The sequence below is a fragment of the Colobus angolensis genome, unplaced genomic scaffold, assembly GCF_000951035.1.
Source record: "Colobus angolensis palliatus isolate OR3802 unplaced genomic scaffold, Cang.pa_1.0 Scaffold2, whole genome shotgun sequence".
In the NCBI taxonomy this organism is placed as follows: Eukaryota; Metazoa; Chordata; class Mammalia; order Primates; family Cercopithecidae; genus Colobus; species Colobus angolensis.
This window is the reverse complement of record NW_012115154.1, coordinates 1,450,337-1,462,548: the sequence shown is the minus strand read 5'-3', so window position 1 is coordinate 1,462,548 and position 12,212 is coordinate 1,450,337. Positions and strand designations below refer to the sequence as shown.

Here is a 12,212-nt window from a genome sequence, read left to right as displayed (position 1 = left end):
CCAGGTATTTACAAAAATGAGTTGAAAATTTATGTCACACCAAAACCTGCACATGAGTGTTTAGAGCAGCTTTATTCATGATTGCCAGAAGTTGGAAGCAACCAAAATGTCCTTCAATAGGTAAATAAGCAAGCTATGGCATATCCACACAAAGGAATGTTACTCAGCAACACAAAGAGACATCTATCAAGCCACAAAAAGATGTGGAAGAAATTTAAATGCATATTGCTAAGCGAAAGAAGCCATTCTGAAAAGGCTAAACACTGATTCTGACTATACGACATTCTGGAAAAAGCAAAACCTGTGGAGATAGTCAAAAGATCAGAGGTGGCCAGGGGTTAAGGAGGGTGGAGGGATGAATATGTGGTGAATGGAAGATGTTTAGGGCAGTGAAACTGTTCTGTATGACACTGTAATGGTGGATACATGACCTTATGCCTTTGTGAAAACCCATTAGAACTGTACAACACAAAGAGTGAACTCTAATGTAAACTATGGAATTTAGTTAATAATGACATGTCAATACTGGTTCATCAATTCTAACAAACAGACCATGCTAATACCAGATGTTAATAGGGTAAAATGAGACTGGGAGAAAAAGGAAATCTCTGTTTCCTGCTCTACTTTTCTATAAAGCTAAAACTGTTCTAAAAATAAAGTCTATATGTTTTTTCAAAGAGACAGATTCACAGGGAGAATCACATGCTATTTTCTTGCCCACACAGTCTTTAGTGGACTGGATACACCACGTGATCGCAATAGAAACCATTACTAATGTGTTGAGAATGGCAATGCAGAGAGATGGAAAGGGCTGAGTCCTTTACGATACTGTACAGTTGAATTAAGGAAACCTCCACATTCATCCCTGTTATGTGAGATAGTAACTTTCTTATAGTTCAATCTGTTGTATTTAAGGTTTTATGTTACTTGCAGCCTAAAGCATTTTAACTGATATTGCAGCTACTCTCTGAATAAAACTGTTTAAAAAGGAATGCATTCAATAAACGGAATAGATTTCATTTCTGGAAGGGACATACTAAATAAATCTCTCTGCTAGATCACAAAATAAAAAAACTGTTGAAGCTTTCTTTAATTATTAAAAACACTACAAATCTAACATAAAAACAGGCCTCAAATGTGAATCAATAGAAGGTATTAGAGCTCCAATTGCTGAAAAAGAATAAATTCAATATACTGGGATACTTCTGTGGTGGTCACTTCGCATGCTTATATTTACAGACACAACTTCTTAAATCTCTACTAAACCCTCAAAAGAAAATATATCTAAAGTAAGACTGCCAGGATTTAAATCCTCCTTCTACCACATGTTAGCTATGTGACCTTATATAAATTACTTAACCATTCATGTCTCAATTTTTTTATGTGTACAAAGTATTAAAAATACAACCCTTGCCTATAAGATTGTTGTAATTAGTAAATAAAATAATCTATGAAAATAATGTAATGCCTTGATTAGCACTTAGTAAGAACTCAATAAACGTGAGCTACTACTGCTGCTGCTGAAATTTAGTATAATCCAATTTAAAGTATGTTTAATTGAGATTATTTTGGGAAACTCACCCAGTACAGTGCCTGATACCTAGGAAACAAGCAATGGTAGCTGTTATTATTGAAGTTATTATCAATATTATTAACTATTAGTTGTTGCCAAGAGATATACACTTTGGGCACATGGCTTGGTGGAGTTAAGTAAGGTAATAATTAGAGAAAAAAAACCCAGATTGTTCTTTTATTAAACAAGTAACCACATAAGGCCCAATACTGCTTAGCTAGAAACATTTGCATAACTTTATTAACAAAGGTTGTTTCTTGGCTCTTGGGGCTTTTTCAAGACATATTTCATTTCCTTTCATTTCATATAAAATTCCCCAGAAACAACTGGGGAGTTTCATTTCTCTTAATTTTAAATAAAACTCCCCTGAAACAAGTTCCAGAAATTTTTATTAGGAGTTCCAGATAGTCCAGTCACCATATCCAAAACAGCCACCTCACCTGACAGAAAACAAAAATAAATAAAACTCAACATATATTCACTTCCTTTAAATTACTTCAATCAACTTAAGCTAGAGAAGGTTATGGCTATCAATAAATTAGGAAGTCATCTTACTTCAGTCTAACAATTCTTAAAACCTATTATCTTAACAGCAGAATAATACTTACTTGAAAAGAGAATTTTTTGGCCTTTGAGGTTTCTTCTTGGCAAAAAAGGCTGCAAATTCTCGTCCAGTGCTGGCATAGCTTAGTTGAGCTGATGGTTCACTAGCCGTACGAGTATTTTTCATATCCAAGTACTCAGTTAACAGCATCTGTGCAACCAGATAAACCAGTTAATGTTAATATACACATTTTTAATGTGCTATTAAGAAAAACTATTTTAAAACTATGCATATCTAATTCTAAAACCTCATCCTTGACATTCAGGAATATATTAACCTGGTCATTAATTTTCCTAGTTGGGGATCTAAGAAAAGATTCATTATAGCTAGTAAGTCACCTACTTGTTACCTATTCATAGGGAAGAGGTGTGTTGGGCATTTGAACATGGGAGTAAAAGGAACGTTTTTATTGAGTATCTATTATGTGCCAGGTATTGTGCTGAGTGAGTTAATCAACATTCCTCTTTAATCACAATTTAATCCTCATTATTCTGAACTATAGCAGCATTAGCAGCAACGCCACAACATTTACTCAAGGCTTACTATGATGTAGGCAACATGTTAATCCATCTAAAATGTATTATCTCTTTTAAAGCACAGAATTTTATCAGATAAATTCACAGATGACAGATAAAGAAATGAGGCTTACAGAGGTTCAAGAGCTGTAAAGTGATTCCTAGTGGACTAGGAAGTCCATGCTCTTACCACTCACTATTACACACAGTGGATAAACACTACAACAAACCTGCCAATAAGAGATATAGAAAGGCCACAGGAAGCTAAGAAGTCCTGACCTGCAAAGAATTTCCATAGCCACTACTCATCTGAGAGCTTCAACACAAGAAAAGCAATTGCCTTTTAAAAAATCGACTACTAGGTAGGCAAAGCGGCTCATGCCTGTAATCCCAGCACTTTGGGAGGCTGAGGTAGGAGGATCACTTGAGGACAGAAGTTCGAGACCAGCCTGACCAACATAGTGAAACCTCATCTCTACTTAAAAAAAAAAAGAAAAAAAAAATTTGGCTGGGTATGATGGTGCACAAGTGTAGTCCCAGTTACTTGGGAGGCTGAGGCACAAGAATCACTTGAAGCAGAGGTTGCAGTGAGCTAAGATCACGCCACCACACTCCAGCCTGGGTGACAGAGTGAGACTCCGTCTCAAAAAAATAAAAAAATTTAAAAATTGACTACTGCCAACGGGTCCTACTTATAAAATCAATCCAATTTAAAATCTAAGAATTATCACAAAGCAAAAACCTGTAACAGATACACTAAAAACAAAAGGCAGCAAATTGAAACATGCTACCAGAGAGATCATGCAACCACAAAGAGAGACAATAAGAAGAGTTACAAAACAACTAGAAAACAAGTAACAACATACCAGCAGTAAGTCCTTACCTATCAATAATAACACAATGTAAATGAACTAAATTCCCTGATTAGATACACAGTAGCTGAATGAATTAAAAAACAAGACCCAGGCCGGGTGGGGTGGCTCACACCTGTAATCCCAGCACTTTGGGACTTTGGGAGGCGGAGACAGGCAGATCACGAGGTCAGGAGATGGAGAGCATCCTGGCTAACACGGTGAAACCCTATCTCTACTAAAAATACAAAACATTAGCCGGGTGTGGTAGTGGGCACCTGTAGCCCCAGCTATTCGGGAGGCTGAGGCAAGAGGATGGCATAAACCCAGGAGGCGGAGCTTGCAGTGAGCCAAGATCACACCACTGCACTCCAGCCTGGGCAACAGAGTGAGACTCTGTCTAATAAATAAATAAATAAATAAGACCCAGTAATGTGGTGCATGCAAGAAACTCACTTTGCCTATAAAGACACATGGACTAAAAGTAAAGATATGGGAAAAGATATTCCATACAGATGGAAAACACAAAAGAGTAGGATTTGCTATACCAATACCAGACAAAATAGACTTTATGTCAAAAACTGTAAAAAAGATAAAAAAGGTCATTAATAAAGGGGTCAATTCTGCAAGAGAATATAACAATAGTAAATATATATGCACCCAACATGAGAGCACCTAAATAAGCACAGGTCTACAGGTGGCAGTAAATAGACTTTATTTCATTTTATTTCAGTCCAATAAGGATTGCACCTGGAAAGTACAAAACATGTCAATAGACTGGTAAATCTTTTTTATTTATTTATGAAGCCACTAGAGTATTATTCAGTATGTGAATGAAATAATATAATGATAAATACTATCTCTGTTAATACATCACCCAAACTACCCAATGGTCAGAGAGAATATTGAGTTGGGTCTCTAGTAACAACTCAAGGCAGGGACTAAATTATATTGTATATTTGTCACTGCTACTAATAAGATTTTTAGCAATCTGTAATCAAAAAGACCAGTAAACCAGAAAAGAATTTCAAATTAATATAACACAGAAAGATGTAAATAAATGCATTGTTTCACTCATATTTCAGATGGTTAACACCAACATGACAGAGTGATGTTTCTACTAAAGCGTGAAAATGCATTAATCCAAGTAACTCTTTTGAGGCACTTGCTGTCCTAGAATCCAATGATTAAGGCCTTGTGTAATAAAATACTGACCTCAAAACACAGGTGTTTTAAGATCATTTTGCTCTTTCTCACCATCAGTAAAGTCCCCTTAACTGTTACCACTCGGCATTGTTAGTCTATTCCTATCCACCCACTTCTGCTTTCAATCTGCAAACACATACTTATCCTGCTTTCTCAACAAAAATCTTACATTGGTCCTTATGCTATATCTATAATCTTATTTTCCTTTTGTCTTTGGGTCCCAAACTTTAAAAAGTAGCCTTTACATCTACTGTTTCCTTTATCACAATGTGATTGATTCCTCATTTCTCTCCTGAGCTCTAGTCCCACATCTGTGACTGCATGCTTGATATACATTCACATATTTCACTAATAAAATCAACTTCTCTGAAACCTAAATCATCTTCCCATAAAAGCATTAATTACTTCTGTCTTCTTTTTTTGTTGGTAGTTTCTTATTTTCACTACTTTCTCAGGTTTAAAACTTCAGAACCATCTTTTGATACATTCCCATACCCTTTGTGCCCAGAAAGGAATTAGTCCTCAAGATCATTAATGACTGTTCCTCAACTCTCTACTAGTTTGCCCATTTCTGTCCATTTTGACAGCCACCAACTTAGTTCAATTAGTATTCACTGAATTTTCTGCCTCTCATCTCTTACCCTTCCAGTCCTCCTCACATACTATCAACAGACAGTCCTAAAACACTGTTGCTATCATCAGAAGGCTACTCCTTTCATCATCTACAATATTCTGACTTCAATACATATTTCCAAGTGTATCTTATTCTCTTAAATGTGAATCCAACACTGTAATCAAAATTACTTAACTCTTCCCTTAATATATGTGGGCATTTTCATTTCTAAAAGGCCTAATCTAGATTACCTTCTCTCCTAAATAAATACCAACAAACCCTTCCAAGAACAATTCCAATGTTTTTTCTTCAATGAGCCCTTCCCAGGCCACTCTAGTTGGCTATACCCTTTCTTGAACTCTTAAAATACCCATTTTCTACATCACTCAATAAGTATTCATCAAAAACTGCCTGATATTATTAGTCCTTATTTAATAAAAAAGACACCTGACTACCCCCAATTTGTATGTTCCTTAAAGCATTACATTTCTTTACTTCCACCACAGAGCCATGCAACGGACCAGCAAATCAAAAAAATACAACAAACTGCTGAACATTTTTTTAAAAAGTATGTAAGAAGCCTTAATGAATAGGTTGTTACATGCAAATTAAAAATAGTCTCGAAAGTAGAATGAATTCTTAAATTAATCCTCAGTACAAAAATCTACAATACAAATAAAATTTAAAAGAAAAGGGATGGTTGGGACTTTTAATCACAGAAAAAATGTCTTTGGAGTATCTAATATATATTTTTAGCTTAAATGAGTATTTGTTCCTTCACTAAGATACCTATGGATTGATGAGTATATATATACATTTTTTTTTTTTTTTTTTTTTTTTTTTTTTTTGAGACGGAGTCTCGCTCTGCTGCCCAGGCTGGAGTGCAGTGGCCGGATCTCAGCTCACTGCAAGCTCCGCCTCCCGGGTTCCCGCCATTCTCCTGCCTCAGCCTCCCGAGTAGCTGAGACTACAGCGCTTGCCACCTCGCCCGGCTAGCTTTTTTTTTTTTGTATTTTTTAGTAGAGACGGGGTTTCACCATGTTAGCCAGGATGGTCTCGATCTCCTGACCTCGTGATCTGCCCGTCTCGGCCTCCCAAAGTGTTGGGATTACAGGCTTGAGCCACCGCGCCCGGCCAATGAGTATATATTAACATGCATCTACTGACATTTATACCAAAATTACTATCTTTGCAGAATACTGGTATCTCATAAAAACAGGAGTAGTGGTTTGCACACATTTCAATCTGTACAACTATGAACGCCATTTTCCTTTTATTTGTTTTTCTTGCCTTTTTTTAAGACAGAGTCTCACTCTGTCGCCCAGGCTGGAGTGCAGTGGCACGATCTCGGCTCACTGAATCCAACGCCTCCCAGGTTCAAGCGATTCTCCTGCCTCACTCTCCTGAGTAGCAGGGATTACAGGTGCGTGCCACCACACTAGGCTAATTTCTGTACTTTTAGTAGAGACAGGGTTTCACCATGTTAGCCAGGACGGTCTCGATCTCCTGACCTCGTGATCCGCCTGCCTCGGCCTCCCAAAGTGCTGGGATTACAGGCGTGAGCCACTACGTCCTGCCCCAATTTTCTTGACTACTAACTTCACATATTCAGTGATTTACATTAAGCCATAGTATATTGGTCCTCCTTGATGAATCTGATAGTAGACATGAGAAATAGTAACACGAAAACATCACCTCAAGCTCTCAACATGAACTAAGACTCAACTTCTCTTGGGCAATATTTGAAATGTGCCTATATTAAATACTGGAATTTTCAATAACTTGCTCTTTTAAAATGTAAGTGCCCAAGAGTTTGTATTCTGGGTACAGCAAAGCAGTTCTCATTGAACTAGTCCTCTTGCTGATAACTGTAAAAGCCAAAAAAAAATACTAAAAAATAAGAATTTGAAGACCCTAGAGAGGAATCAAATTAGGCAGAAACTGACAGCTATGATCCCTGGAAGAAACAAGGAAGCACAGTAGGAGAATTCCTCTGGCTTTCTTCCAGAAGGCGCCTCCTGGTTTTCATGGAGCAAGGGAAGAGCCCAAGCAGAAAGTATAGCACCCAATACAGGATGTCTCAAAAGCACTCGAAAAGGGTAAGAGACAAAATCAGGGTAATATATCCACCAAATTATAACCTTGATTCCTGAAAACATTATAGCCAAGAAACTGAAATAATATAGTAATATTTTTAAGTTAGGATGTCCATTTTAAATTACCAAAAATTATCCGGTTTTCCTCATAGATTTACTATGAATAGAATGTTAATAACAGAAAAAAAAAACAGAAAAAGTTATTTTTTCAATATAGCAGTCTAATTTCCCCATTGTATAAAGTCTAAAATATTCTGCAGTAAGGAAAGCAAAGGAAAAATCATCATTTTGAAAACAAAGCGGATGCCTGCTCAATTATACTCATGGTCAATGGCAGTTGTACAATTAAAATCACTAATGCTATGGTCTTGTGAATGGTTCATTAGTGTTCAGAATAAAACAAATCAAAAACTTCCAAGAGTACACATGTATTTTTGGTCCTGTATCAAACATCTGATCAAACTACTCATGTTTTGTTTTTTTTTCTTTTTCCCAAGAGAATAGCTCTTAGCAAAGAAGGCCCAGTTTTAATAGCTTCCAAATGCTTTCATTCATTTTAAATATATATTTATTTAACACAGAAAATATGCAAAGTATTATGCTAGATACAAAACCAGGACTCAAAAATAAGTCCGTCCCTCAGTGTACTTATCTAGTAATAGAGACACACATGAATGACAACACAAAGGAGAAAGTGGTAAAACATCAGGACAAAAATATGGCTAAGTGCACTTATAGGAGGACAAGATGGCTTCTAACTAGGGCAACAAAAAAAGCATTCAAGATCATGGAACTACAGAAGGACATAAATTGAATCTTAGAATGTGTGAAAACCCAAAAAAAAAAAAGAAGAAGACACAGAACAGAATAAGCAAAGAAATAGTGCTGGGAACATTTAAGTTGTCTTCAGTAACTAACAAATATTTCAGGTGACATTAAAATGACCAACAAGAGATAAGCCTGGAAAGGGAGTACACTGACAAACGTCCAAGAATCTTTAAAAAAAAATCTGTAATAACAAACTCACAAACTGCAGTCAAATACAAAATGAGGCAATGAAAAAAGAGTTTTAAACAGGCAAATAAAATGGTGATAAATATGCTGTATGTAAATTGATCTGACAGCATACAAAATCATTGACTGGAAGGAAATGGGATTGGGGGCAAAAAGAATGATCAGGAAAATCCTATAAAGGAAGGAGACCAAGAAGAGACAACCTATCAAGACAGCTCAATTTAGAAAATTAAAAGGTTTTAAACTAAAGCAGTGGCAATAAGATTACACAATTAGGACCAATTTAAGAGTCAAGGCAGAGAAAAAAAAAATGAACAAAATTTAATCAGTCATTCTGAAAAAAAAAAGGAGAAAAAAGGAGAAATAAAAGCAATGGCTAAAAGATTGCTATATGAGGGATTTTAAAAATTACGGTTCTATGAACAATAGTTAAGAATGCATGAAAAATGGGTTTTGTAGCGCATGGCGGCAATAAATTTTGTTTTGAATATACTCCCTTGAACTTGAGGTAAATAATGTGAATAGGTTAAGATTGATGGTATTTCCATGTTCAATAAGTTAGTAAATTTGCATTAGGTCAAAAGGTTCCTTGGTGATGCTAGTTGCAGGTTTTTCACAAGTGTCTTTTATGAGGTTAAGTAAGTTTCCTTTTTTAATGAATAATCAGTGGAGGTCAAATGCTTTTCCATATCTATTGAGATAATTATGTGACTTTGGCTCTTTATTAATATGGTAATACATTAATTGACTTTTAAAATAAATCCCAATGACTCATGGTATAATACAGTTTATATGTCGATACATTCAACTTGTTAATATTTTGTTCAACATTATTATACTTATGTTTGTAAGTCTACAGTGTCCTATAATACTTTGGCTTTGTTATTAGGGTAAAACTGGCCTACTAGGATGCATTGGAAACTGTTTCTCTATTTTCTGAAAGAGTTTGCAAAGGACTGGTATTATTTCATCTTTAAATGTTTGACAGAATATTTGTGTGAATTACATAATGTGCAGGAAAATTTTTAATTACTAATTTATTTGTTATAGGACAATTCAGATTTTCTATTTCTTCTTGGTCACTTTTGGTCCTTTGTGTCTTTATAGAAGTTTGTCTGTTTCATCTACATTGTCTGACTGGCATATCATAGTAGTCTCAGAATCCTTTTAATTTCTGTATAGAGTCTGTAGTTACATCTCCTCTTTCATTTCCTGATTTTGATATTCTTTAGATCTCCCTTTTTTTTAATTGGTTGGTTAAGATATGTCAATTTCTGATCTTTTCAAAAGACCTCTATTTGGTTCCATTGTTCCTCTCTACAGTTGTCCTGATTTTTATTTCATTGATTGTCAGTTTACCTTTATTATTTCCTAACTTCTGCTTGCTTTGGCTTTGAGTTTTCTCCTTTTTTTTGAGATGAAATTTCACTCTTGTTGCCCAGGCTGGAGTACAATGGTGTGATCTTGGCTCACTGCAACCTCCACTTCCTGGGTTAAAGTGATTCTCCTGCCTCAGTCTCCCGAGTAGTTGGGATTACAGACCCCTACTACCAAGCCCAGCTACTTTTTTGTATTTTTAGTAGAGACACGGTTTCACCATGTTGGCCAGGCTGGTCTTGAGCTCCTGACCTCAGGTGATCTACCCACCTCAGCCTCCCAAAGTGTTGGGATTACAGGTGTGAGCCACTGCCCCGGCTGAGTTTTCTCCTTTTTCTAGCTCTTGGGATGAAAACATATGATTATTCATTTTAGGTCTTTCTTCTTTTACCCATAGTATATTCACAAGTTTGTTGTCCTCTTTCCAAATATTTGGGGACCTACAAATTTCTTTCCTTTTTTTGTTTAATTCTGTTGTGGTCAGAGGATATATTTTGTGTGATTTCAATTCTTTTAAATGTATTGAGATTTACTTGGTGATCTAGTATATAGACTCACATGGAGAATATTCCATATGACCTTGAGATCATCTGAATTCTGATGGTGTTGACTGTACCATACATGTCAGTTTAAATCAGGGTGGTTAATAGTGTTGCTCAAGTCTTCTCTGTATTTTCTTCTAGTTGTTCTATTAATTGTTGAAAAAGAGTATTCATTATTTTAAAAAATCACCAACCATAATTACTGAATTTTCCACTACTCCTTTCAGTCAATTTTTCCTCCATGTATTTTGGATCTCATGGTATTTCAATAGTTTGTTATTTCTACTTTCACTCTTAAAAAGCAAAGACAAGTTGGCCAGGTGCGGTGGCTCATGCCTGTAATCCCAGCACTTTGGGAGGCTGAGGCAGGCGGATCACGAGGTCAGGAGATCAAGACCATCCTGGCTAACACGGTGAAACCCTGTCTCTACTGAAAAAGCACAAAAAATCAGCCGGGCATGGTGGCAGGCGCCTGTAGTCCCAGCTACTCGGGAGGCTAAGGCAGGAGAATGGCGTGATCCTGGGAGGCGGAGCTGCAGTGAGCCGAGATGGTGCCACCTGCACTCCAGTCTGGGCGACAAAGCAAGACTCCATAAAAAAAAAAAAAAAAAAGACAAATAAAAGAGATAATGCTAGGGGATGGCACATAAATGGTCTCAACATTCAAAGGTATATTCCTAACTATAGCTTCAATATATTCTCTGCCCATTTCATTTAAACATACTTTAAAGTTCATTCTACCTATTTACATTGCTTTCTCCCCTTTTCTCTTCAACTTTGACTACCAAACTCTAGAACTGTCTTACCCCATTACAAAAACTTCAGGCTGGGTGCAGTGGCACATGCCTATAATCCTAACACTTTGGGAGGCCAAGGCGGGAGGACTGCTTGTGACCAGTAATTCAAGACCGGCCTGGGTAACAGTAGGGAGGCCCTGTCTCTACCAAAAAAAAAAAAAAATTAAAAACTAGCCAGGTGTGCATGTGCCTGTAGTCTCAGCTTCTTGGGAGGCTGACCCAGGAAGATCCTTTGAGCCCAGGAGTTCAAGACTACCGTGAGCTATGACTGCACTACTGCACTCCAATCTGGACGACAGAGTGAGACCCTAACTCCAAAAAAAAAACACTTCGGCTACTGGTTAATTGTTAATTAATTAATTAGCACAATTTTACTCTGTTGTAAGACTAATATGTTTCATCATAATATATTGACTCCTTCTACCATCACAGAGTCTTTCTCAGTCTCCTAGATTCCAATAACCTCCACTCTACTATTCTTTAGGATTCTGTGTCCTTAGGAAATACTCCATCTATAAGGTCACCAACTCTGAGTTCTCTTTGTCCATAATGTTTTATCTCCTCCCAAAAAATATAGACCTCTTCCTTCTCAGTTTGTGCTAAAATTCTGGGAAGATTGGTCTGCACATAGGAATCATTTGGAGAACTCTTTTAAAATAGAAACTCATGTGTGTGCCTTAGAACTACAAAATGAGAGGGTCATATAAAAACGCAGAAAGTCTGTGCTTGAAATCAACTCTACTACTTTTTAGTTATGTGACCCTGGTCAACTTACTTAATCTTTCTAAGCTTCACTTCTCTCATTTGTGAAATAAAAATAATAATAAAAGATAATAATAGAACTACTTCATAGAAGCACACAGTTACCTATGTAACAAACCTGCACATCCTGCAAATGTACCCTTGAACTTAAAAGTTGGAAACAGAAAAAGAACTACTTCATAGAATTAATATGAAAAAATTTTTAATAATGTATATAAAATGCTTAGCACATAACAGACTATTATCTTCTTTCAGGATAAGG

The 12,212-nt window shown here is 36.3% G+C and overlaps 1 protein-coding gene across 2 annotated transcripts in view; it reads right to left on the bottom strand.

Annotated features, from left to right (window-relative positions):
- The window catches only part of EXOC4 (exocyst complex component 4), an 826,169-nt gene that overhangs the window by 585,119 nt on the left and 228,838 nt on the right, over positions 1 to 12,212 (bottom strand). For both annotated transcript variants that reach the window (XM_011941218.1, XM_011941219.1), the window contains exon 8: positions 2,182 to 2,327. In XM_011941218.1, coding sequence (XP_011796608.1) covers positions 2,182 to 2,327 — 146 coding nt within the window. The remainder of the gene's footprint in view (positions 1 to 2,181; positions 2,328 to 12,212) is intronic.